This window comes from Achroia grisella, unplaced genomic scaffold (assembly GCF_030625045.1).
Source record: "Achroia grisella isolate CSIRO2021 unplaced genomic scaffold, CSIRO_AGI_Agris_v1 utg642, whole genome shotgun sequence".
NCBI classification, from domain to species: domain Eukaryota; kingdom Metazoa; phylum Arthropoda; class Insecta; order Lepidoptera; family Pyralidae; genus Achroia; species Achroia grisella.
This window is the reverse complement of record NW_026712979.1, coordinates 1558-29189: the sequence shown is the minus strand read 5'-3', so window position 1 is coordinate 29189 and position 27632 is coordinate 1558. Positions and strand designations below refer to the sequence as shown.

Genomic DNA, 27632 nt, shown 5'->3' with positions numbered 1-27632 from the left:
CGGCAGCTGAAAACCACACAAAAATATAGCCATGCCCTTACTGCGTAGTTAAGTAATTGTAACAAGTCTTGGTTGGTCGCTGGTGCTCCAACAGGATGGTGCGCATCATGAGACAGCCTCTCAGTGAGGTTGAGTGACCCACTACATGAAATCCTTTCATGACAGACTACAGTTTAGTTTTTCAAAAATAACGATGGCGAATAATTATGTTGACAGTGGGGGGCGCGCACGTGTCGCCCCCGACTGCCCCCGCGTACGGCCGGTGTAGTGCTGTAACTTTGCGTATGCTATAATATGTAGTGCTAGTGTGCATACATTGCCATGAGTGGTGCGAATGTACGTGACCTCTCGTGGATGGGTGCGCGGTTCATCGGCACAAACGGAGAGCGGTTAGTTCGTGACCCGCGCATTGTTTGAGTTGCACATTAGCATACCCCGCACCCCGCACCCCGCACCCCGCACCGCTCACACCCACACCAACACGATCAACAGTTATTTCAGTAAAAACCACATAGTTCGAATCGCCCCGTCTATATTATTACTCACAGACATGTGATTAAATAGTTTCATGGTATATTGAAGTATTTATGAGTCAATACCTAAACTAAACGTGGGCTCCGATGTCCTTTTCGGCGGCTTCCTTGATATTTATGTTGGTATGCCAAGTGAAATAATGTAATAATACATTTTACACATTGTAACAAATATATTCTATTTATAAACAATTATTTATTGCTTATATAAAGTGTTACGTTCCGTCGCCTCTACATATAGTAACATTAGACAGTGCAGTTTGGTTTTTCCTTTTTGAACAGTTTATTTCCTATTTATTGTTAATAACACGCGAATGAATATTTGTGTTTCCTGGTTCAAAGACGAGTCGTGAGCATTGTTAATGAATACGACGTTTCGATCTCATCAGCAGCGTCGAGTCTCCATGTTGTACCGCCTATACAACGAAGCTGTTTGACAGGAGGGGTAGCCACTGCCACATCGACAAGAAATTCGGACGAATGCTGTTTCAGAGAGTGAGAGAACTTCTCTAGTACACACCAGGTAGGGTATTTCAAAAATTAATACCATTACAAAATCTTTAATGTACTATTAAAGATTTTGTAATGGTATACATTACAGGTTGTTTTTAATTAAAGTTATTTTGGAGGGAAAGATAGAAGGAAGGAGGGAAAGAAGAAGACCAAGGCACAGATACATCCAGTAAATTAAACAATTGTAGTCCTGACATATCTAGGTTCAAAGAGTATAATGGAAGATCGTGGAGAGTGGCAAGAGCGTTGCTCTTAAATTAGGAATGAAAGATTTTTAAGGGTCGTCAAAGAGCACGTAAGAAGCCTATTTGTTCAGGCGCAACGATGGTCACCGTTTACTGCTATAATTGTAGTTACCACCTTATTGGTGTGTTTATGTTTCCTAAAATGAAAATGTTGAAAGAACTTTCCAAGTAGAGCTATTATTCTGAGTACATACTACGCTCCACAACAACTTCCACTATCTTGTGTACACTACATGTATCTGCCTATAAATTTGATACCTTATCGCGTGTTCGCACACATAATATTAATTTAGTTTATCTTCTACTGTTAGTTATGAATTAAATGAGCTCAGAATTAACGAGATCATTGTGATCTTTTGTTAGGTACACGATGTGGCCGCGTCCTTAAACTGGATCTTAGATCCCGGCGCGCGCGCACTGATAGTGACAACAATGTGAGCGGCGGCCGTCCGGCGCGGCTCACTTTAATTGCGCGAGTTATATCACTCGGCGCGTTATCAGTGCACGATTAGATACCGCCGCGAGCGCACGCCTCGCGCCGCCGCCGACCAGCACTCGCCCCCCGCCCCTCCGCGCCGCCCACGCCGCCCCCGCCGCCGCCCTGCACCACGCGCCGCCCGCCCCCGGCACACGGCCGCCGACATGCGGAGCAAGGACCGACTCTCGGAGCTGAAGAAAGTAAGTGAACACCCGCCGCGCCCCACGCGCTCCACGCTTGTGTAATACATGATAACACCGGCAGATTACTGAGATTATGGCCTTTCAGGTATTATCGTTTCATTCAAACCGTGTACCCAGTATACGAGATATGATATTCACTGTACTACCTAATGGCACTGTGCTATCTAGCACTGTTACCTGGCAAATAGAGAATGTAAACTTAACGACTGTGTGTATGCGCAGGCTATCTAACTGACGAAGAGTTCATTCACTATTTAAAAGATGCAGTTTGAGATGAAAAGGTTGTACCTACGTAGAAAGTATATATACATATGTATCATCTAATACGAGACCGTATCGCTATAACAATAGCCCAGATCACACGGCGGTATCTCCTGTCAAGCTAAGCATAGCTTGTACTGTGGATTAAACGTGGTTTATAAATATATATATTGTAATACATACATAAAAAACATCAGACTAATACCATGAATTACATATGTTTGTTTCATGGGAGAGTCGAGCCCGCCATTTCGTGTGCTAATCCGCTAGAGCACCGAGAGATTTGATTAATTCTTATATTAGTTAGATATTACAGCAACATTTCTTACAAACTATCGAAACATATATTAATTTTAATATAACACTACTATATATAAATTTTATATATAACATAAAGTGATTTAAAGAATGCACGTCGTGTGCACGTATGTGTGCTCTCAACTATAAAGTGGGGCGGTGGTGGTGAGCTCCTCTCGTACAGCGGCCAGGAGGCTGCAGTAGGCAGCGAGTGCAACAGTCGTAGCAGCCAATATACGTGAATGTTGTGTCCGTACAGGCCAGCTCGGCTCACGGGGCCGGCGTCTACAACACCACCACGGTGCAGCTGACGCGCGACGAGCTCTCTCAACCGCAGCGAGACATCAGGGACATACTACAGGAAGTAAGTGCCTACCTAATAGTTCTATCGTGATATGCATTTAAACTTACGGTGCAGCCTCATCACCGTCTAAGGCCAGGTCCTTCTTTTCTTTTAGGCATTACTTGCTTTAAGGCTAGACTTGTGGAACGCCAAAATAAGTCAGCAGGAATGTGCCACTGCGATGCGACTTCATTCTGATGATACTACTGTGGGTTCTATGCGACTTCATTCTGATGATCACTGTGTAACCTGTGGCTCGTAATGTCATCTAAATTACAGGAGGGATGGATTTAGTCCTACTGAATGGAAAACGTTGCATGTTAAAGTGATATCTCTAAGTATAACAAATTGGATCGTCAGCTTATTTGCCTTTCCATTTGCATAAAATATATCCAATAACTCTAAATTTTATACAAAATGAATTTGAATCCATTTCGTGGATGCAAGCGGTCCACTGAGCCGCGCCACACCTCGCTCACGTGCATGTGGTACCGGCTATTGTTGTTGTTGCTGTCACTCTATTTAGCCACAATATTAATTACGACCGCTGCCCACTAATGAAGCGTGCTCCATCTTAATTGAGATTGTTAACAAAACAGTAGATGTGGGTCTGTGTCACGGCGACCGTCCGCGTCGCCGCCCGTCGCGTCCTGTCGCACCGGAAGTCCGCTCTGACACTATACTAGCCACAATCCATGCCTAATACAACCCTCCCAATAACTTCAAGAATCAGAAAAACATATACGATAGACAATAAAAGGCAGTCGGTGTCGTGAAGTGCAATTCTTATTTGTAGACTGAAGTGACGGCGTGACGGTGTGACGCGTGACAATCATATAAACAAAACAAACATAGATCGTGGAGAGGATGAGCTCACGCGGCTAGTTGAGAGTAATGAGGACGCGCACTCGTGCCCACTCGGCCGGCAGACACGCGGCGTCACTCGTCGTTGTCCACCACCTATGTACATCATTGTAAAGTGTGCCTAAAACAATTGCAGGTAGAGCGCGTCCAGCAGTGGATTCGTGAGATGAACGCCAACACATTGGTGCTGCGACACCTGCACGCCGACCCCACCTACCACACCAACAAAAGTACGTGCACCTCCACACTCCACCACCACACCACCACACCACCACACCACCACGCCACCACCTGTCACCACAGCATCACAACTCTCACCGGCCACACAGTACTGCGTGATGTGTTATATGCGTGTGTAATATTTGAATCAGTTTGTACCGCACAGAAATGAATAATATTAACAATTTCTGTACCGTAAGCGTAAAGTTATTTTATCCTGTTTATGACGACTTAGCGAAGATATTTATATTCTGTAAGATATAGTTATTTATAGTATATAAAGTATAGTCAGTAGGGTCTGTACTGAGTGGTCGCATGTCGCTACGACAATTGTCTATTATAATTAATTAAAAAGTAATTGACATGGCACGGCAGCTGTTTATTTCCTTGTACATAGGTGAAGGTTTGTATTGAAACTTGTTATCTGATAATAATTTAACAGATAATGTTTCTATGATTATATTAAATTGTTCAAAATCACGGTGCTGTATCTTCTAATATTCATACAAATTCAGATTTCCATACATTATTCCATGGCTATATCACAAGCTGGTAGATTAGAAAAAATATACAAAAAAAGTCATCCGTCAATATTTACGTATTTGCTAAATAAAGAGGATTCTTTCTACACGAGTGACTAATGTGATTAAAATGATTTTATTTCTAGTTTCCATCCTTCATCCATTCATCTCATCTTCATTTTTTTCGAAGCGAGCAACGACTCTTTCGCTCGCTTTGTAAGACTACAATATACATATTAACATATATTTAGTCCAATTACTATTGCTGTTAATTATTGGGGCTATTTTAGCAGTAATTACTTTCAAATGCATTGACACAAACAATTAATTTGTCGTACGTCTGTCAGTTGTTAAGTTGTCGGAGGTGCGTCAATGATGAGTTGTGTATTCATCTGTCAAATAAGAAAGTACCGCCCCCAGAACTTACCACTCAGTGGTAAGTTGCTCGCCCCTAGATCCGGGGCTGCCTTTTCCTTGTACATCGATCTGTGTCTTACACGTATATTGTTTAGATATTTAGGTCATTAGAATAATTAAAACGACCATATCACGAAACTAACTACTACTATTAGAAAATATTTTATTTGTATACTAGCAGTTCCCGCGACTTCGTCCGCGTAGAATTTTATTTTATTTTTCTAAAATAAAAGTAGCCTAATTTACTCCTTATTACATCAGCTAACTGCCAAAAAAAGTCCCGTCAAAATCGGCACAGCTAGTTTAGAAATTAGCCGGAACAAACAGACCTACAGACAGACAAACAAAAAATGTAAAAAATGTTGTTCTGGCGTATGTACCGTATTTATTTTCTTTTATTTATTCATATGCATGTAGTAACAAACGGTACTTCGATATTACAAACAGACGCTCCAATTTTATGTATATGTATAGATATATATATATATATATATATATGAATGTTTGAATATATTGAATATGCGAACATCGAACCGGCAGTCGTCGCCGAATCACTGGAGCCAGCAAAACAATGCGCGACCGCTATACGATTTGTGTGGTGTATTCTTCAGTACTTCAAGATCGACTGGACTCTGTGAGCACGACGTCGAACGCGCTCGGGCTGAAGATAAGCGGCGCGCTGGTGCAGCTGGAGGCGCGCACGCGGGACCCCGCCGCCGCCGACAACCACGTGCGCGCGCGCGTGCTGCGCCTCCAGTACGCCGCCGCGCGCCGCCTCTACGCCGCCGCCCTCGACCGGCACCAGCAGGTGTTGGAGGTGGCGCACCGCCGCCAGCTGCACCTGCTGCAGGAACAGATCAAGCTCAGTGAGTGCTCGCACGTTCCTTTACCCCGTCCTACCGTATAGTCTTCTATCCATAAATTGACGTCGATACGCAGGTACTTCTATTCTCTACCTGCCGGCGTCGACTTACGTAGTTGCATGCGTAAATATTGTGTTTATTTTCCGGACATCGTATAAGTACCGAGTCAAAGTGATGTCTGTAGAGAGATCTGGCTCGTTACGTTTTCTGCGGCTAACAAAGGAGAGCAGTCGTGGATCGCGGTCTGTACATCCGACGATTACCTGCCGGTGTCAATGAACTCCGTTCTCATTTCGTTCTCGCGCGAGAAGTGCTACATATGCACAATACACCAATACGAGGCGCCTCTGTAACATACAAACACATAGCATATGATAACTATCACGAGCTCACCGCTCACTGCGCCGTGATGCATCACACCTTATACTTCTCACTACACTACTGTACACTAAATATACATGCACGTTTTGTTTTTTTTTGTTTTTAATCGACCAACTCGCACACCGGGGACACTCGTACACCGATCAACTAATGTAAACACATGACTAACACTGAAATTTATTCCACACTATCTGTTCCCGCGATTTCGTCCGCATGGAATTTTACTTTATTTATCTAAAATAAAACAATTTTTCTAAAATAAAAGTAGCCTAAGTTATGAGTACTTACTTACTTATTAGCTACCTAGTTAGCCATCAGCTATTTGCCAAAAAACTCCCGTCAAAATCGGTCCAACCATTTCAGAGATTAGCCGGAACAGACAGAAAAAAATTAAAAATGTTATTTTGGTGTATGTACCGTATTTATATTCATATGGATGTAGTAAATAACATTTATTTCAATATTACAAACATACACTCCAATTTTATTTATATGTATACCTATATGTATAGATTATGCTATGTAGGCGCAGTTTGAAACAATTACTTATAATTTATAAAAATTTTTTTAATGTAAATTACATTCAATAATTTTGTATTAACTTTGATTTAATTTAAAAAAATTAATTAAGATAAGATTTAATTAAATTCAATAATTTCTGGAACACAGCAACGTGACAAGTCGCAACTTAAGTTGTAATTAGTTAATTACGTAGGTTCTCAAAACAAAAAACAACAAAATAAGTTGAAAGTCGCGGTTGCATCAGTCTATAGGTGTACGGATACCGTGGGTGCTGTGTGTCGCGAACTTTCGTTAGACCATCCAGTGGCGGTAGTTGACAGAACTGCTGTCACCCACCGACATGGCATCACTGTACTGCAGTCAGCTCGTGACGAGGGCCACAGACAGACAGACGTAGTCGTAACGTAGAGGGAGGTCAACACCATTATTTGCCATACAATTATTCGTATTTAGACCCAATTAGCTGATGTGTACTAAACGCGAAAGTTTAAAAATATCTTTTGTAAATAGTCATTATAATCATTATTACATAGTATATGTAAAACAAAGTCGCTGTCGCTGTCGCTGTCTGTCCGTCCCTATACGTAGGGAATCTTAAATCTTTTAAACTATGCAACGGATTTTGAAGCGTTTTTTTTTAATAGATGGAGTGATTCAAGAGGAAGGTTTATATGTATAATACATGTACACACGTGCGAAGCCGGGGTTGGTTGCTAGTTTTACAAATATAATGATTATGATTTTTTTTATAAATTTATATAATATGTGATGTGAGTAAAATAAATTGTTTAGATTCACGTAGATAACTGAAATCGTAGCGATAGTGTCGCCGATCCCCTTATCTCCGTACTACCACACTAATATCAATTTGTACACACCACTTGTATGTTTGTATTAGTGTACCCACGCACTATATTCAGTATGATTTTTTTTTATTATTTAATGGTTTTAATTTAATTTACAGCAAACCTGTCAATATCGGACGATGAATGTCAGTCGCTACTGGAATCTAAGAACCTCTCATTGTTTGTGGACAACGTGAGTATCGTTTCATTTCCTCTGGATGGTCTGAATGTTTCTTAAATAAAAGTAGCCTAAATTACTCCTTATTACATCAGTTACTTGCCAATAAAAGTACCGTGAAAATCGATCCCGCCATTTCAGAGATTAGCCGGAACCATCAGACAGACTGACAGACAAATAAAAATTGTAGAAAATGTAATTTTGTAATTTTGTTTCTGTATGTACCGTATTTATATTCATATGGATGTAGTAAAAATGGTTAATTCAATATTACAAACAGACACTCTAATTTTATTTATATGTATAGATTAGTTGTATAATATATAGATCACTGGTCTGAATATTGTGGTTACAAGAGAAATATCTCCCTGCAGTTCATTGGGCAGGGTGACAACTAGGATACAACCAAAACTCGCACGTGTAGCAACCGTTTGGCCGTGATCACAACCATACGTGGTGTACGAGTATAACACGAGTCATCTAATGACAAATTGGCTTATACATACATATATGCACGTCCGCCACGCGAGCTGACGCTGCTCCATTCACACTCATATGCTCACACGTATCACAACTACATTAGTTAAATTTGGCTACAATTATTTTTGTGACTGAATTTGTAATAAAATAGTATTTATAATGAAAACAGTATGTATATTTGACTGCTTGAGAAAAATCGAGTATCACAGCGTTGTGTAATGGTCTAGTTATAAACTACTCGCGGAGGTAACATACATTTTCGCACTACCTATGATTAATCCAAAACTTTTCCGGGAACATATTTAACTGGTTTTTTTTTATATTATTTATTTCAGGCGACTTTATGTTATTATACAACAATATTAGCCTATATTGTATATACTTTAAGAATTAACATATGTATAAAATAATGAAACATACATTTCTTCGTGGACATCGCCATCACTATAGTTATCTGGCACGGTAGTGGTGGTAGACAATTCCCTTCGGACAGTAGTCTTCCTTCATGAAGGTGAACAGCAAGTTAGTGGGGACCCGGGCCACGAACGCTTTGAAGCCCGCGATGTGACTACTCCAGCTGCTAACCTGACAGTCTTGGTCCGGATATAGGCTAGCTTTTTAAAATATGGACTGAACTCATCGGGATTAGGGATACTGATGAATAAAAAATAATAACATGCAAAATATGTCGCGTGTGATCGAATGGTTTCGTGATGTGAGTGTGTGTGGGTGTGCGGGTGTGTGGGTATGTGTGGGTGTGTAATGTCGGTCGCGTGTTGTGTTAAGGTGAAGGCGGAGACGGTGGAGGCGAGGCGGGCGCTGCGCGCGGTGGAGGAGCGCCACGAGGAGCTCGCGCGCATCGAGGCCTCCGTCCGGGAGGTGCACGGACTGTTCCTCAGGCTCACAGACCTCGTCGACGTGCAGGTACCACCTACCCTCAACACCTACGGGCCGCCGTATTACATCACACCGAGAACTCTCTTCGGTTTCTTTCTCTGTCATAGTCATCGTTCGACTCTTCCGATACGATGTGATCCGAGTATTTAAACCATATAGTTGTGCCATAAAGACATGCTGCAGCAGCTACAGTACCAAAGTGCTGCGAAGTGAATCGTGACCGAGATAGACCTCTCGTCATTGATTTCATTGCGTGCTTTATGTCATACGTAGACAAATGTAATGGTTTTCCCTGACCTAGCAGTCCCAGCACATAACCACCAGGTACTGGATTAACCCTAAAATAATTAAAAAAATTAAATCCGCAATATCGTTTGGGTCACATAAAGTATATATAGACACTCACAGGAATGGTTTAGAAGGTTTAGGGCTCAATATTTTTTTTTTTTTTGAGATATCTTCCTCTTACCTCTTAAAATTATAGAGTTAAAGCAACATCACACTGTTGTCAATTCTCCTTGGAAACACATTGAGAGTCCTCGATATGGAATCGTATAAAATAATGTCAGAGAAGGCAGTGTGTAATGGGGACTAATAACTTATTACAGCAAGAGAAGATCGAAAGCGTGCAGTATTTCGCGGTGCAGGCCACCGACCACGTGGAGAGCGGCGAGCAGCAGCTGATGCAGGGCATCGTCAAGATGAACCAGGCCAACAAGGTGCGCCCACTCGCACCACCTCCATCATCTACCAATTACCTGCATTGTCTCGCTGTCGTTGATCGTGAATTTAATTTGAACAATTCCATCGTATTTATGACTTCAAAGAATTTCAGTATTCGACGGCTGCGTCTTTCGATTTTTTTTTCCCCTTATTTTTGCAATTATATTGAAACAGTAGTAAACATCTACCACTGCTACAAGTATGCTAATTTTGTCATTGTTTGATTGCTCTACATTTAATTACATTGTTCTCCTGTATAAAGTTTTATTGTTACTTTATTTTACTACTTTTGTGACGAATGTACAATTTATTTTTAATATTAATCATGTATAACTATACCATATATATATATATATATATATGTTTTTTGGTCCTAAATCTCTATAAAACAATTCAATGTTTTTTTTTTTTTTACAGAAAAAGACACAGCTGATCATATTCTTAGTGGTTGGACTATTAATTATTTTATTGGTTTTAATATGTACGTGATGATACAGTGTGAACTGTGACTGATATCAGAATATTTACGCCCAATGGCGTCGCGCTGGACGCCGGCGGACGCGTGCTGTGTTGTGCTATGTGCTGCGAGCGAAGCGGACACGTACCTCGAGACACGAAGTCTGCGGACTGCGCACACCACTTAGTCAATGCTTCCTTTATTTACTATTTACTAGTCATTTAATGTAACCCAAATACAAAATATATTATGTAAGTACATGAATATTTATTTTTATTTAACCAGTTTCCTATTTATTTGGAGAAGGACACTAGTTTACGCGAACGAAGTCACGGGTACAGCAGGTTGTGAGCGACCTTATATAGAAATCCTTCTATATAAGGTTGCTACTACTGTATAGAAATAGGATCTTTTATCGCTTTACACTTGAAGTAATATATAAATAGAAAAGAACTATTTATAATTATGATGTTAAAACACTAGTAGCAATTCTGCTGTGAACAGAAATGCTCATTACCACATGCGACATCCTCAACTACCACTGGTAAAAAATAAATAAATTATGCGTCCATGACGGCATCACTCCATCCAGCCAGCCGGCCAGTAGGAAGCAGCGCTCATCACGCGACACATGAGCACCAATCAAAAGGGTGGATACTCCACACCTATGTAATTTAAAATTGTAAAGTTGTTACATAAACGGTTCATGACAAGAGGTCACAAGTTAGATTTAGGTTACAAATTAACATATGACATAAAATGTATGTTCTAGAAGTTTGATATAATCATGTGTGGCGGTTTACGGATAGTGCGCGGCAACACCGTTGCCTAGCGACGTTGTAGATAGAAGATATAACAAAACTGTCAGATTGGGACACAATCGCTTCTTTTCTCATACATTAAATATACGTTTTATATATTACAATTAAACCATGCAATTATTGTAAATAACGCAAGAATATACATTTGTACATAACCACCACTGGACTCGTTATTTCACCTTTTTATTTCACCTTTACTCCACCTGTCGCTGCCCGTTCCAGACGAACACAAACATAAATAATAGCGGTAACAATATAGACGCTAAATTGGTGACCCACGACGTTCCACGACAGCACAGCAGACACGGTGAAGCGTGAATCTACTCCAGTCCAGGTGGCATCTTCCCTACATTCCTTCTCCTTACCGGCATTCTTACCATACAAGATCTTATCACTATCGTCTGTAAGCAATATCGTCCATCACACAAGAACTCGCCGTCGTTGTGCCGCCCGCCGCCTATAAAGAAACCACGCGACACGGCCCAGTACTAAGACAAGACAATATTAAGATTTTATTTTACTTTTCTCATTTTCTATTGCCGTCAATATATTTTACGTGTATTTTTTTTATAATTGTATGTTGAAATTTATATTTATTGCATGTGTATATTTTTTATTTTCTTATTGTAAATATTAATTTCTTTATATTCGGCATCGCATTGGTCATATATAAAATGGCACAATCCGGCATACAATATGCGTCCCCACCATCTGCCTCGGAAGTGCATAGGGTTTCCGTAAAATTACTTCCTTTCTGGCCTGACCGTCCGGCATTGTGATTCGCGCAGGTCGAAGCAAACTAAATTTAATTATATTATCAGTAATTTGTCCCGCGGAAGACAAATACATATTTTTTTTTTTTTTTAAAGCCGATTTAATCCGCAGACTATCGGCATCTGAGGAAAAAGAGACCGGCAGCTTTTAAGCGATGAGGAGCTGGGGGATAGGCGACCCTCATAATTTCTGAGGCACCTCAAGTCTCTCACGGGGGACTCACTTCGTGACGACGAAGGCATACTTCACCAACTTTGGATGCGTCGCCTCCCGACTCACCTTCACCATAATATGGGTGCACAGGATCTTCCATTAGAGAAGGTAGCGGATCTAGCTGACCGCATTATAGAAGTATCTCCTGCAACACCACTTGCTAGTTCCACCTCAGTTGCCGGTATATCACCTCAGCCTATTAAATCATCTTCAAGCGTTGACCCATTTGCCATTCTTTCTCAGCGATACGCTGACCAACTCACAGAGCAGGTCGCTTCATTGACAGCCTATCAGAGACAGGGAAGTCGGTCCAGGTCTCGGACTCCACAATCCGACGGCACCGAGCGTGTGGTGGCCTACGCGTCTCGATCCTTGTCTAAAACGGAACGTAATTATGCACAAATACAAAAAGAAGCTACTTCCATTGTATTTGCAATTAAAAAATTCCATAATTATTTATATGGAAGATCTGTACCTTTTTATTTTGCGTACAGACCACAAGCCTTTATTATCAATGTTTGGTAATAAAAAAGGAATACCAGAGATGGCAGCTAATAGACTGCAGCGTTATGCTTTATTCTTTGGGGGGACCTTCCCCTTCCCCACAGGGACCCCCGAGGGTCGGACGAACGTCCCGTCATCCCCCCGTTTCTCCTGCCGCCGGGACCTCGGCGAGGTTGTCGGACTCTCCGTGCCCACGGGTACCATAAGGATCACCCCGTTCCCGGGCGACGGGCAGGGGATCTTGGACGGCTTGACACTCCCGCCCGTCGTCCCGGAAGGGCCCGGTCCGTCCGCGTGCGGCCGCTTCGGCACGGCCGTTTTTGCGAGTCCGTCCTCGCTGGACACCAGGCATCCGGACATCTCGTCCTCCACCATCATTGAGCGCGTCGAGCGCGTAGAGCGCGTCGACGACGCTGAGGAGGGCCGAGATGCCCGCGACCTGGCCCGAGAGACGGGCCGCGACCTCGCCGACCGCACCGTGTCGGCGTCCGCCAGCGTGACCGAGTCCGACATGGACCAGAACGCTAAGTCCCGGGGCAGGGACACACCTCCTCGTCCCCCTCGGCGGGGACGGGAAGAAGAGGGGGCTGCTGCCACCAGCCAACTCCTCAACTTGATGGCAGCAACGATGCCGCGCCCGACCAAAGTCGGGCGGATACTACGGAGGCTAGCGCCTCCACTAATTGCTCCAGGGTTTCCCCCGGAGCGGGCACACCAGACTGGAGTTACCTCCGTGCAATCCCGGTGATACACCACAACACCTCAGCGCAGACAAACAAAAAAGAAACAAAAAACAATAATAAACTTAACCTAACTTATACTATCTTAACCTAACTATATATTTACAAACTTAACCTAACTAATCAATAAAAGGAAAAAAGAAAAGAAAAAAGAAAAACACGAAAGAAAAACAAATAACACTAAAACACTACTAAAGTTGCGCCCCAAAAAATGTGGTCAAGTTGTGCCTTAACCATTTTGTGTGTTCCATCCTTGTCAAGGGGAGTGCTAACCGTCTCTCCTTTCAATAGACACAACCTAACCTTTTTTTTTTTTTTTTTTTTTTTTTTTTTCAATTTGGAGAAAATCCCTCATGGAGACCCGCCGGCCCCGGGGGAAGCCCGCGGGTACTGTGAGACTCCTACTCACTAAAAACTCCAAGATGTCCCTCACCCAACGCCAAAGCCGGAGTCGCGGGATCGATGACATTCTACCGCAACTCCGACGGCGGTGGCCCACTCTAGCAGCGGGCCCCATCTCTGCGGGTTCCATAGGGGAACCCACTACTTCCCCTCCTCTTCCCTGGGGAAGGCGCGCGGGGACATGCGCGCGACTTCTTCGGGCCTAGTGTGGTGGGGTGGGACCGCCCCCGCGGTCGTCACCCCGGCCCGGTAGCGATCGAGGAGCGGCTAGTTACCGCCCCTACCTCCCTGATCGCCAGGAGGGGGACTGGGCTCGTGGCCCGTCTCCATCCCCTCCTCCTGAACGCTCCTTCGGCCTGGGGCCTGAGTGGCTGGCCGTGTCCCCTTTTTGTTTTTGGGCGGGGTGCAAGATTTAGCACCCACCCAATGGTTCGCCGGGCGACCTAGCGCGGCGCAGATGACGCACCGCGGATCGGCTGTGCATGTTGCTGCACGATGGCCTGCTTCCCCACAACGGTAGCAAAGGCCACTACGATCCTGGGTTTGTGAGCACTGAGTGCTCACATGTCCTTCTTCCAGGCACCGGAAGCATCGCAGCGGCCTTTGCCGCAGCAGTTCCGTACGTGCCGACACCCACCCGATGCGAATATGTTTCGCGGTGGTCGCCTTCTTGATAGCCAGCAGTGGGCCGCGAACCCAACAGGTCCCCATCCCGGAGGAGTTGCGGCGGATCTCACCAACCCGTATTGCGTCCGCCTGGCAATCTCCAGCTTGCGCGACTGCCGCTGCAACCTCATCTGTAGTCGCAGAGTCGTCGAGGCCCATCACACGCATTTCTGCGGTTTTGACGGGCCTTGCCACCTTTGCCATATTCTCCGGGATGAATTCTCGGAGCTTCGATGCCAAGGCGTCGGCTTTTCCGCCGCTGTCGGCTCCAGGAATCTCCAGGATCCTACCGCCGGTGATAGCCTGGCGAAGTCTAAGAGCCTCTATACCTAGAGGGCGGAGGTCCACTCTAGTTTTTGCCTCCAGCAAGATATTTGCGTATGTAACGCCTTCTCTCTCAGCGGCCGGGTCAATGGTTATTACCACCGCCGCAGAGCGGGGCGGTTTTAACTTTGAGGGGGCCGGTATGCTGGGCTTGGTCGGTTTCGACGAGCTCGGCTTAACTCCCTGGCGGCTCGTTGTTGCTGCCGCCTGTCCTTCGGTGACGTTCACCAATTTACCCCGCTTTCCCTTGACAACAGTGGCCCAGGTGGCTTCTGTTGGCGGGGTTGGCTGTGTTGCCGAGGGCGAACTTCTCCCGCCGGTTGGGAGGCCGTTTTGGCAATCTTCTTGGGCTTCTTTTTACCGCCCTTGGTCTGGGGTTGTGACCCCTGATCGTCTGTCCGTGAGCCACCCGCTTTAGCCTGGGGGACTAAGTCCCGGCTTCCGTCCTCAGTAGCGGGTGGACGTTCTTCTGTCGAGACATGGGGAGATGGGAGGAGGCGATTTTCGATGCTCGCCAATCGGCCATCGATCATCTCGCCCATACGCCTCACCAGCCTCTCCTCCATGCTGTGGAACACCCGTGGAGATCCAACGGATGCCTCTGTCAATGCCGGTTCTTGTCGCCCGGTCGTAGCTCGCGAGCGGGCCACCTCCTCGCGGAGGGCTGCCATTTCGGCGTCAAGGCGCGCGAATTCCTGCCTAAAGCTGGCGATCTTCGCCTTTCCTTCCGCCACCTCTTTCTCGAGACGGGAGTTCGCTGCACGTAGTCGTGCGCACTCGACCGTGTCCGATCGCGTCTTAAGGACCTCCGCCGCTCTACAGATGGAGGCAATGGAGTCTTTGACGTCTTTTACGACTGTCCCTTTTAGGTTTGCCGACTTGCGAATCGCATCCAGCACCCGACTGGCCTCCCTCTCAATTTGCCCTCCGAGCTCGTCCGCAGCCCGTGTCTCCTCATTAAATGAGGGTCTGCGAGAAGCTTTACGTGCCGGGGCCTTTTTTGTTCGCTTAGCCGGTTCCACCACATCAAGGGTCTTTTGGGCCTCTTGTAGGGCCAAGTGGGCCTCTCTAATGCCATAATCATGTGCCGATTCTTCCACATGAGTTGCTTCATCGTCACGTTCGGTGGCCGTAATCCGCGTTAGGCAGACTCTGGCTTCTTTTAAGTCCGAGGTAGTCTCCGTCACAGCTGTTGATATTGCCGCCGGTGGGGCAGCCTTCTTTTTCGGTGGCATCGCTACCGGCTCCGAAAACTTGCCCTCTCCGTGGAAGCGGTACCCGAACTTCTTCCGGGCATCTTCGCCTGTTATAGGGCTCTGGTCGTCCTTTTTAGGGACCGGGGTCGAGCGCCCACTCCAGTCCGACTCTGACTCGGCGTCGGTACGACGCCTTTTCTTCTCGATGACCTGCGGGGACCCTCAACTGAGGACCTCCCGTCATCATCCAACGACATACAGGAGCTGGAGAGGTAATCCGACCCCAACGCCAACTCCCGTTCCGCCAATTCCAGCTCGCGAGCGAACTCGCTGAATGCCGCCGCATCTTCCGCATTCAATTCTCCTCTCCTTGCCAACTCCTCTACATCCTTCACGGACACCTCCCTCTCTCCGTCCTTCTCGGACTCCATCTTCGCACCGTCCTTCTCGGACCTTACGTCAAAGGTTTTTTTGCTGCAATCCATTTTGTTCCCACGAGTGTGGGGGAAAGGTTGCACAGCCGGCGTTGCCCCCTGCTACCGACTGCGGCCTAATACGCTTTGGGTGCGGCTGGTGCCCAAAGGTTGGTGCCCTTGCGGCCGGAGTTACTCCTCCGACCCGGCCGCCCCGGGGGACACGCTAACTGAAACGAATTCCAGCAACGTGCTCCGCGGGACGACCTGTCCCTCGCCAGGCACCGAGCTTAGACAAGAGGTTTTTTATAGAGGTTGACTCCTCGCGGCCCCGGGCGATTAAGCCAAGAGCCCCCGCTCCCACACTGGGCCGATAGACGTGATCACCGACACCCAGTGCAAGTTTACGGTTTGAAGCCAGTTGCACCGAAGTGCTGTCCGGCTGCGCAGTTAAGCACCCACCGGACCTGACTTGCCAGTAGGCAAAGAAGAAAAACGAAAAGAAAACAGAAAGAGAGTAAAGACAAAGACAAAGAAAAGAAAAGACGAAGACAGACAAAGCAGAAGAGAAAGATTTGCCTACTCCTCAACCTTTTTTTTTTTTTTTTTTTTTTTTAACGTGTGGAAAAATCTTCAAAAGACCGTCACCCCGCCGGAGGGATGGCGAGGTGGTGTGTGGGACTTGTACCCACTAAAAAACCACACGGTGTACCTACGAGCGCCTATGCCGGAGCCAGGGGATTCGCAAGTGCATTCTACCCCAGCTCCGACGGCGACGGCCCGCCCTGTAGATGTTGTAGGGCAGGCCCCATCTCGTTTTGTGGTTAGGGCGACCTATTTCGCCCTACTCCATTGTGGAGGCGTGTGGGTACACGCGCACACCTCCGGGGCCTTTGGATTGGGGGACTGCCTCCCTCAAGGCAGTCACCCCGGCCCCAGTGGGGGATAGAGGGGGACGGAGTTGGATACGCTCCCACCTCTAGGCCTGGCTCTTCTGCGGCGGAGGGAAGCGGGACGATCTGACTCCCGCTCCCTTTCCGCCGCCTCCTTCCGCGAGATAACTTCCTCGCAGAAGGAGTTCACCGCCAGCCACGATCTCTCGCTACTGACCATCCTCCGAACTAAATTCGGCAGCGAGAGATCGTCCCCCACTATTCGTGTGAGGACACGGCGCTCACTCTCAAACGCTGGACATATTTCCAGCGTGTGTTGCGCCGTGTCCTCTACACCTCCGCATTCGTGGCAGCCGGTCGTCGGCTCCTTCCTCGCCACATGACACAGATACCGCCCTAACCTAACCTAACCTAACCTAACCTAACCTAACCTTTTTTTTTTTTTTTTAACGTGTGGAAAATCTTCAAAAGACCGTCACCTCGCCGGAGGGATGGCGAGGTGGTGTGTGAGACTTGACTCACTAAAAACCACACGGTGTACCTACGAGCGCCTATGCCGGAGCCAGGGGATTCGCGAGTGCATTCTACCCCAGCTCCGACGGCGACGGCCCGCCCTGTAGATGTTGTAGGGCAGGCCCCATCTCGTTTTGTGGTTAGGGCGACCTATTTCGCCCTACTCCATTGTGGAGGCGTGTGGGTACACGCGCACACCTCCGGGGCCTTTGGATTGGGGGACTGCCTCCCTCAAGGCAGTCACCCCGGCCCCAGTGGGGGATAGAGGGGGGCGGAGTTGGGTACGCCCCCACCTCTAGGCCTGGCTCTTCTGCGGCGGAGGGAAGCGGGACGATAAGACTCCCGCTCCCTTTCCGCCGCCTCCTTCCGCGAGATAACTTCCTCGCAGAAGGAGCTCACCGCCAGCCACGATCTCTCGCTACTGATCATCCTCCGAACTAAATTCGGCAGCGAGAGATCGTCCCCCACTATTCGTGTGAGGACACGGCGCTCACTCTCGAACGCTGGACATTCGTCCAGCGTGTGTTGCGCCGTGTCCTCCACACCACCGCACTCGTGGCAGCCGGTCGTCGGCTCCTTCCTCGCCACATGACACAGATACCGCCCGAAGCACCCGTGCCCGGACAGTATCTGTGTCATGCGGTACGTCAGTGGCCATCTCCTATTCATCCATCTTTTGAGGATGGGACGGACAGCCTCGATGGTCCTCAGGCCGGCTGACGGGCTCATCAACCTCGCCCGCCATTCGATCCTGAGGATCCGCCGAAAGTCGGACCTCCGCGCTTCGGTCTCGTGACCAGCGGGTGCCTCCCCCATGGAACGTCGCTCCGCGCGCCAGTGGTACACTGACGCGTGGAGCTCCGCTACCAAGTCCCACGGAGGAGACCCCGCCAGCAGACCCGCCGCTTCCCCGGAGATGGTGCGGTAGCCTCTAATAGCCCTGATGGCCATGGCCCTGTGTGGCCTGTTGAGACAGGCCACATTTTCCCTACCTAGGGCCCCCACCCAGATGGGGGCCCCGTACAGGGCCATGGACCGCACCACGCCGAGGTATAGGCGGCGGGAACCTTCTCCCGGGCCCCTCACGTTTGGCAGCAGCCAGCTAAGAGCGCCGGCGGCTGCCATAAGGCGAGGGACCAGGTTCCGGAAATGAGCGCGGAAGCTCCAACGACTGTCCAGGTCAAGCCCCAAATACCTAATACAGGGCTTGACCCCCACCCTCTGGCCACTGACGACCAGCTGGGCATCCGGAGGTGGCGCGCGCCGAGGCCCATGAAAACATAGGACCTCGGTTTTCTCCAGCGCCACCTGGAGCCCAAGCCTCCTTATTCGGCCGACGACCAGTGCCACGCTTGCCGTGGCAAAGCGGGTAGCCTCCCGTAGGTCCCGCCCCCGGGCAGTGACCAAGGTGTCATCCGCGTAACACACGAGGTCAGTGCCCGTTAAAAGGGCGCCCCGCAGGTTCCAATCATACCCGATGTTCCACAGGATCGGGCCCAGAACCTGGTCCCTCGCCTTATGGCAGCCGCCGGCGCACTTAGCTGGCTGCTGCCAAATGTGAGGGGCCCGGGAGAAGGTTCCCGCCGCTTATACCTCGGTGTGGTGCGGTCCATGGCCCTGTACGGGGCCCCCATCTGGGTGGGGGCCCTAGGTAGGGAAAATGTGGCCTGTCTTAACAGGCCACACAGGGCCATGGCCATCAGGGCCATTAGAGGCTACCGCACCATATCCGGGGAGGCGGCGGGTCTGCTGGCGGGGTCTCCTCCGTGGGACTTGGTAGCGGAGCTCCACGCGTCAGTGTACCACTGGCGCGCGGAGCGACGTTCCGTGGGGGAGGCACCCGCTGGTCATGAGATTGAAGCGCGGAGGTCCGACTTTCGGCGGATCCTCAGGATCAGGTGGAGAGAAAGGCTGGCCAGTCCATCGGCCGGCCTGAGGACCGTCGAGGCTGTCCGTCCCATCCTCAAAAGATGGATGAATAGGAGATGGCCACTGACGTACCGCATGACACAGATACTGTCCGGGCACGGGTGCTTCGGGCGGTATCTGTGTCATGTGGCGAGGAAGGAGCCGACGACCGGCTGCCACGAGTGCGGAGGTGTGGAGGACACGGCGCAACACACGCTGGACGAATGTCCAGCGTTCGAGAGTGAGCGCCGTGTCCTCACACGTATAGTGGGGGACGATCTCTCGCTGCCGAATTTAGTTCGGAGGATGATCAGTAGCGAGAGATCGTGGCTGGCGGTGAGCTCCTTCTGCGAGGAAGTTATCTCGCGGAAGGAGGCGGCGGAAAGGGCGCGGGAGTCAGATCGTCCCGCTTCCCTCCGCCGCAGAAGAGCCAGGCCTAGAGGTGGGGGCGTACCCAACTCCGACCCCCTCTATCCCCCACTGGGGCCGGGGTGACTGCCTTGAGGGAGGCAGTCCCCCAATCCAAAGGCCCCGGAGGTGTGCGCGTGTACCCACACGCCTCCACAATGGAGTAGGGCGAAATAGGTCGCCCTAACCACAAAACGAGATGGGGCCTGCCCTACAACATCTACAGGGCGGGCCGTCGCCGTCGGAGCTGGGGTAGAATGCACTTGCGAATCCCCTGGCTCCGGCATAGGCGCTCGTAGGTACACCGTGTGGTTTTTTTTTTTTTTAGTGAGTCAAGTCTCACACACCACCTCGCCATCCCTCCGGCGGGGTGACGGTCTTTTGAAGATTTTCCACACGTTAAAAAAAAAAAAAAAAAAAAAAAAAAAAAAAAAAAAAAAGGTTAGGTTAGGTTAGGTTAGGTTAGGTTAGGTTGGGGCGTGGGTCGGGCAACCTCCTAGTATGGGCCTGCCATTGGGAGGCTTCCCCATCCTCGTGGATACGTCCGCGGGGAACGGTGGCCGAGCAATGGTTTGGTTCTGGTACGCCCCGGGCGGGATAGTAGTCGTTCCTTCGGGATACGGCTACTATGTCGGCCAGTAGCCCGGCAGGTTGGGCGGGTTGCGGATTCCTATGCCTCGACAAAAGTCGAGGATCCCGGAGTCAGGAACCCGCCCAACTTTCTTTTTTTAGTCTTCTTTTTGTTTGTTCCTTCTTCTTTGTTTTGTTTGGGTTTTTTACTTCTTTTTGTTTTGTTTTAATTTATTTCGGTTTTTGTTTGTCTTTGGTTTTTGTCTATCTTTTCTGTCTTTTGTCTGTCTGTCTTTTTTGGTTTTATTCTCTTTTCGGTTTCGTCGTTGGCGGGAGTTCGGGACCACACCCGTAAAAAGGAACAACAATGAACATGGCTGAACGCAACAAGAAAAAAGTACCCCAGGGAGGTACCGGTCGCTCCGTGGCCGGAGAATCCTCCTCCACCGCACCGGAGTTGCCGGGGGTGGGCTGTCCCGCGTCTTCTGGGGGGGACACGCTCAGTCGTAGGAGGGAGTGGGAGAAAGAGGTCATGAGGTGCGTCGAGGCCGTACAGGGGATTGAGGAGCTGGAAATCCACGTGGCCGGCATGGACTCCGAGTGTACGGAGTCCGGACTGTCGGTTGCGTCGGAGGACTGCCGCAACTCCCTGTCGGTAACGACGGAGGACTGCCTGAGGGTGAGCACGTCGCCCAAAAGGCTTAGGCGTAAGAGGCGTGTCGTCGAGAAGTCACAACACCTTGACTCCGACGACGACGTCGAAGTGGTGCAGGTGGAGCGGGCTGCGATCCCGAAGATAGGTGGGAAGGGGAAGCGCAGGCCAGCCTCCCGCATGGAGACAGAGGGTTCGGCCTCGGCCGGATCCTCCAGGTCCGTCTCCGCGTCGAGGACTGCCGTCCGCCGATCAACTGCGGACGAGTCGTTGCGCGCCGATGAGCTGGGCGCCAAAATAGAGGACAGTGCACTTCAGGTACTCGCCGCCATAAAGAAGTCCGGCAACCTGAAGGGCACCATTGTAAGGGACGTAAAGGACGCCGTCTCTGCCATCCGTTCGGCGTCCGATGTCCTCAAAGAGCGGTCGACCAGCGCGGAGGTAATGGCCCTCACGAGGCAGGTCGCCATGCTGCGTGTTGAGCTGGACGAGGCCCAGCAGCTGTCAAATGCGGCGGTCCAGGAGGGCCTGAAGGAGAGGCGCGAGTTGGTCGCCCTCCGGGTGAAGGCCAGTTCCTTCGCTTCATTGGCGGAACAACTCGAGCTGATGAAGACGGAGAGGGAGGAGTGGCAGCGGCAGGCACGGGAGAGCGCCAGACAACTGGAAGACCTAAAGAAGTCAAGCGCTCTAGACCGTGTAGCCCTGCAAAAGGCTCTGCGAAGGCTGGAGGAGGCGGAAACCGCCGCGCAACTCCCGCCAGTGGTGATCACCGGGACGACGGCGGAAGTGCCGGAGGGTACCGCGCCCCAGACCGTGCCCGAGCACGCTGAGGACCGGATCATCCGGCGAGTGGGCGAGCTCATGAACATCCGCTTCGCCGAGATGGAGGAGCGGATCTCGGTGAAGCGAACGCGGGTTCAGAAGGCCGCGAAGAGTGCGCCCGCCGCCGGATCATCCGGCACGGTGGCTGGTGGGACCTCGCAGACCGGGGAGCCCAGTGGAGGACGTGCCTCTCAACCGTCGACGTCCGGAGCAAACAAGGAGGGCTGGGCGACGGTTGTGAGGCACGGGAAGCGCAAAGGTGCTGGCGCAAGCCAGACAGGTCCCACCAGCGCGCGACCAACGAAGGCGCCAAGCGGCGGCCATAAAGAGGAACCGCAGCGGAAGCCTTCCGCGCGGAAGGTGAAGGCACGCCCCCCTCGATCGTCGGCGGTCGTCCTGACCATGAGGCCGGGAGCCGAGGAGAGGGGCGTCACCTATGGGTCGGTGCTCACCGAGGCGAAGGCCAAGATTTCCTTGGCCCAGCTCGGTATCACCGACCTGAGGTTACGCGTGTGAAGGACCGGAGCCCGTATTTTAGAAATACCCGGCGCGAACACAGGCGAGGCGGCAGACGCGTTAGCCGCCAGGATCGAGGAGGTCCTGCCCGAGGACGTCGTCCGGGTCTCCAGGCCAGTTAAGTCGGCCGAACTGAGGATCGGAGACCTGGACGACTCGACACTGGTGGCTGACGTTGTCGTCGCCGTGATGCGCGAGGGGTTGCCTGGAGTCCGCGGTTAAAACCGGGGAAATCCGGCGCAACTCCCAGGGTACGGGCTCCGTGTGGGTGCGGTGCCCAGTGGCCGCCGCTAAGAAGTTGGCCGAGGCCGGCCGGCTTAGGATCGGGTGGGTGATGGCGCGGGTACAGGCTCTGGACCCGCGACCTCAGCGGTGTTATCGGTGCCTTCTTACAGGCCATGTGGGCGTCCGATGCACCGCCGGGGAAGACTGCAGCGGAATCTGTTTCCGCTGCAGCGAGCCCGGCCATAAGGCCGCACGGTGCGCCGCGCCATCACCGAACTGTCGGTACTGTGCCGCGGCGGGTCGGAAATCCGACCATAGAGTGGGCGTCACTAATTTGTGTCGCCCGCCTAAGGCCCGAGCCGCGGCGCGGGCCACAGGTGGGGGAGTCGATGGACGCTTGAGTAAAATCAAGTGTGCATCGACTCCAAAATTGACCCTAGGGTGGAGGATTGTTAGGGCAATCCGAAGCTCGCCGGGGAGGTTTTAGGGTCTGGCGGTGGCGTGCAGACACTATTCCCTGCACGCCTAGATGGAGGTCCCTTCGATGGGTACCATGCCGGGGTCTTGGGCGAATGCTTTGCGTTCCCATGGCCCGGGCGATATGATTCAAGGAGGAATAGTCGTCAGGTTTTTAGCAGGTAGGAGTCCGGCAGTATCCATTCCTCCCTAAGGGAATGGTTCTCCATGATGGATTTTCCTGACGTAAAAAAAAAAAAAAAAAAAAAAAAAGGTTGGGGCGTGGGTCGGGCAACCTCCTAGTATGGGCCTGCCATTGGGAGGCTTCCCCATCCTCGTGGATACGTCCGCGGGGAACGGTGGCCGAGCAATGGTTTGGTTCTGGTACGCCCCGGGCGGGATAGTAGTCGTTCCTTCGGGATACGGCTACTATGTCGGCCAGTAGCCCGGCAGGTTGGGCGTGTTCGCGGTTCCCATGCCTCGACAAAGTCGAGGCTGCCGGAGCCGGCGAACCCCCCCAACTTTCTCTTCGTTTTATTTTTGGTTGTCGTTCTTCTTGATTTTTTTGTTTGGTGATCTTCTTTTGTTTTTGGGTTTATTTATTTTGGTTTTATTTATTTTTGGTTGTCTTCTGTCTTTTTCTATCTTTGTTCTTTTCTGTCTTTTTGTTTTGTTTTCGTTTTCGTTTCGTTCGTGGGAGACCGGGACCACACCCGTAAAAAGGAACAACAACATGATGGCTGATCGGAAAAAAACTACCCCAGGGAGGTACCGGTCGTTCAGCGACCGGAGAATCCTCCTCCACCGCACCGGATTTGCCGGGGGTGGGCTGTCCCACGTCTTCTGGGGGGGACACGACCAGCGCACAAGTGCAGTATAGGGAGATGATGATGAGGAGAGTTGAGGCCTACGAACAGCTAGAGGCGCTCAAAGCGATAGAGATGGAAGCCCAGTTGGATTCCGAGCGGACTGGATCCTCGCTGTCCTTAAGATCCGAAGACAGCCTTGGGCCGGCTAGAGGGAGTACCTCGCCGCCCAAGAAACACAGGAAAAGGCGGATAGTGGAGAAGCGTCGGGAGTTAGACTCCGATGACGACGACGAAGTCGACCTGGTCGAGGTTTCCTCGGCTGGGTCTAAGACTAGTCGAGCTAGAGGCCTGCAAGCTGCCAAGGGAGGAATGCGAACGGCCACACCCGAATCGCGCATGGAGACAGAGGCTTCTGCGTCTGAAGCCGAGTCCTCCGGGTCTGGGGCTGTAGCAGCCATAAGAGCAACTGAGGACGATAACATGCTGGGTTCCGACGAGCTGGGAACTAAAGTTGGGAATTGTGCCCGGCAGGTACTCGAAGCGGTGAAGAAGTCGAGGAACCTGAAGGGCACTATTGTCCGGGAAATAAAGACCGCAATCCATGCGATCTGTTCGGCGGCGGATGCTCTGAAGGCGAGATCGGGCCCCAACTCCGAAGAAGACTCCCTCAGAGAGAGGTCCAGAAACTTCGCGCAGAGCTCCACACCGTACAGGAGATGAAGAGGGCCATGTTAAAAGAGGCCGTGGAGGAGCGGAAAAAATTCCGGGAGCTACGCATGGCGTCGCAATCCTCTGCCGCGCTGGCTGATGAGCTGGCAGCGCTAAAGGCAGAGAGAGGGGTGGGAGCGGCAGACACGGGAGAGCGTTCAGAAGCTGGAGGAGTTGAAGCAGCTGAACGCTCTGGACCGACGCGCTCTTCAAAAAGCCTTGCAGGAGGTGGAGAGCCTGAAGACTGCGGCTGAGCTTCCTGCAGTCGTAGTCGGCGGAACGACGGCGGCTGCGCCGGAAGGTGCCCCGCCCCGGGTCCTAAGGAGGACGCCGAAGACCGGATCATCCGGCGAGTAGGCGAAATGATGGAGAGCCGCTTCGCCGAGATGGAAGAGCGGATCTCGGCGAAGAGGAGACGGCCTCCAAAGGTCAGAAGTGTGCCTACTGCTGGATCATCCGGTCCAGGGACTAACAGGGCCCCGCAACGGGAGCCCAGTGGCGGACGCGTCCCACAGCCGTCAACCTCGGCAACAAATGCGGAGGGCTGGTCGACGGTTGTGCGACGCGGGAAGCGGATAGGCGCTGGCGCAAGCCAGGCAGCTCCCGCCAAAACGCAGCCTGCGAAGGGGCCACGCGGCGGCCAAACCGCAGAGGAACCGCAGAGGTCCAAGAAGAGGAGGAAGGTGAAAGCACGCCCCCCTCGGTCATCGGCAGTGGTCCTGACCATGACGCCGGGAGCCGAGGCGAGGGGCGTCACCTACAGGTCGGTGCTCACCGAGGCGAAGGCCAAAATATCTTTGGTCCCGCTCGGTATCACCGACCTGAGGTTCAGAGTCGGAAGGACCGGGGCCCGTATCCTAGAGATTCCCGGCACCAACACAGGCGAGGCAGCGGACGCATTGGCTGCCAAAATTGAGGAGGTCCTGCACGAGGACGTCCGGGTCACGAGACCAGTCAAGTCGGCTGAGCTCCGGATCGTTGACCTGGACGACTCGGTGTCGGTAGCCGATGTCGTGGTCGCAGTCATACGCGAAGGGGAGTGCCGGGAATCCTCGGTGAAAACCGGGGAGATCCGACGCAACGCGCAGGGTACGGGCTCCATCTGGGTGCGGTGTCCGGTGGTCGCCGCGAAGAAGTTGGTCGAGGCCGGCCGACTGAGGATAGGGTGGATGGTGGCGCGGGTGCAGTCCTTGGACCCGAGGCCGCAGCGGTGCTATCGCTGCTTGCTCACAGGGCATGTGGGCCTGCGATGCACCGCCGAGCAAGATAGCAGCGGAATATGTTTCCGCTGCAGCGAGCCCGGCCACAAGGCCGCACGGTGCGCCGCGCCATCACCGAACTGTCGGTACTGTGCCGCGGCGGGTCGCAAGTCCGACCATAGAGTGGGCGTCACAAAGCAGTGTCGCCCGCCTAAAGGCCCGCGCCGCGGCGCAGGCCACAGGTGGGGGGGGGGAGTCGATGGACACCTGAGTAAAATCAGGTGGGCATCGACTCCATATTTGACCCTAGGGTGGAGGATTGTTAGGGCAATCCGAAGCTCACCGGGGAGGCATTAGGGTCTGGAGGTGGCGTGCAGAGACTGTTCCCTGCACGCCTAGATGGAAAGGTCCCTTCGATGGGAACCATGCCGGTGGTCTTGGTGAATGCTTTGCGTATCCCATGGCCACGGCGATTATGTCGAGGAGGAACAGTCGTCAGGTTTTTAGCAGGTAGGAGTCCGGCAGTATCCATTCTTCCCTAAGGGAATGGTTCTCCATGATGGATTTTCCTGACGTGAAAAAAAAAAAAAAAAAAAAAAAAAAAAAGGTTAGGTTAGGTTAGGTTAGGTTAGGTTGGGGCGTGGGTCGGGCAACCTCCTAGTATGGGCCTGCCATTGGGAGGCTTCCCCATCCTCGTGGATACGTCCGCGGGGAACGGTGGCCGAGCAATGGTTTGGTTCTGGTACGCCCCGGGCGGGATAGTAGTCGTTCCTTCGGGATACGGCTACTATGTCGGCCGATAGTCCGGCGAGTAGGAGTAGGCACCTCTTTTGTCTTTTCTGTTTTCGTCGGCTTTGTCTTTTCTTTCTTCGTCTCTTTTCTGTAACTCTGTTTTCTTTTCTTTTTTTTCTTCTTTGCCTACTGGCAAGTCAGGTCCGGTGGGTGCTTAACTGCGCAGCCGGACAGCACTTCGGTGCAACTGGCTTCAAACCGTAAACCTGCACTGGGTGTCGGTGATCACGTCTATCGGCCCAGTGTAGGAGCGGGGGCTCTTGGCTTAACCGCCCGGGGCCGCGAGGAGTCAACCTCTATAAAAAACCTCTTGTTTAAGCTCGGTGCCCGGCGAGGGACAGGTCGTCTTGTGGAGCACGCTGCTGGAATTTCATTTCGGCTAGCGTGTTCCCCGGGGCGTCCGGGTCGGAGGAGTAACTTCGGCCGCGAGGGCACCGCCTTCTGAGAACTAGCCGCACTCAGTCGTATGAGGCCGCAGATAGGTATAGGAGCTCTGCCTACTGTGCAACTTTCTCCACTACTCGTGGGAACAAGATGGAAATGAACAAAAAAACCAATGACGAGGTGTCCGAGAAGGACGTAGCGACGATGGTGTCCGCGAAGGACGGTGTGCGAAGGAGTCCGAGAAGGACGGAGTTACTTTGAAGGAGTGCGCGGTTGTGTTGACTAGGAGTGACCGGACTGACTATGAAGAGGCTGGCCCCAGCCGGGAACAAATCTCGGACCTGGAACACTGGGCCAGAAGGACAAGATCCAGGTCTGTTCGCGGGATCGACTGCGGTTCTTCGCGGGCGAGCTCGTGCACAGGCCTGTCTGATATGGACCTGGACGAGACATTGCCACCAGGGCGCAAAAGGCGTCTCTCGGA

The 27632-nt window shown here is 51.0% G+C and overlaps 1 protein-coding gene and 1 non-coding gene across 2 annotated transcripts; one reads left to right on the top strand and one right to left on the bottom strand.

Moving 5' to 3' along the window:
• Positions 1-1891: 1891 nt before the first annotated feature.
• LOC131849503 (syntaxin-4-like) lies at positions 1892-10405 on the top strand. The gene is made up of 8 exons (XM_059199583.1): positions 1892-1969; positions 2790-2894; positions 3874-3967; positions 5506-5760; positions 7625-7698; positions 8950-9087; positions 9669-9779; positions 10201-10405. The coding sequence occupies exons 1-8, from the start codon at positions 1934-1936 to the stop codon at positions 10270-10272; spliced, it is 885 nt and encodes a 294-aa protein (XP_059055566.1). The 5' UTR covers positions 1892-1933; the 3' UTR covers positions 10273-10405.
• Positions 10406-13497: 3092 nt separating this feature from the next.
• Positions 13498-13587, bottom strand: LOC131849544 (U6atac minor spliceosomal RNA). Its single transcript, XR_009357801.1, has one exon. It is a non-coding gene; the product is annotated as a U6atac minor spliceosomal RNA (small nuclear RNA).
• Positions 13588-27632: the final 14045 nt, after the last annotated feature.

Excerpts from the sequence above, each read along its gene's own strand:
- LOC131849503 (XM_059199583.1), top strand. The coding sequence starts at position 1,934 with ATGCGGAGCAAGGACCGACTCTCGGAGCTGAAGAAA. Across the intron at positions 2,895-3,873 it reads TCAGGGACATACTACAGGAA|GTAGAGCGCGTCCAGCAGTG; the intron begins GTAAGTGCCTAC and ends AAACAATTGCAG. Across the intron at positions 5,761-7,624 it reads GCAGGAACAGATCAAGCTCA|CAAACCTGTCAATATCGGAC; the intron begins GTGAGTGCTCGC and ends TTTAATTTACAG.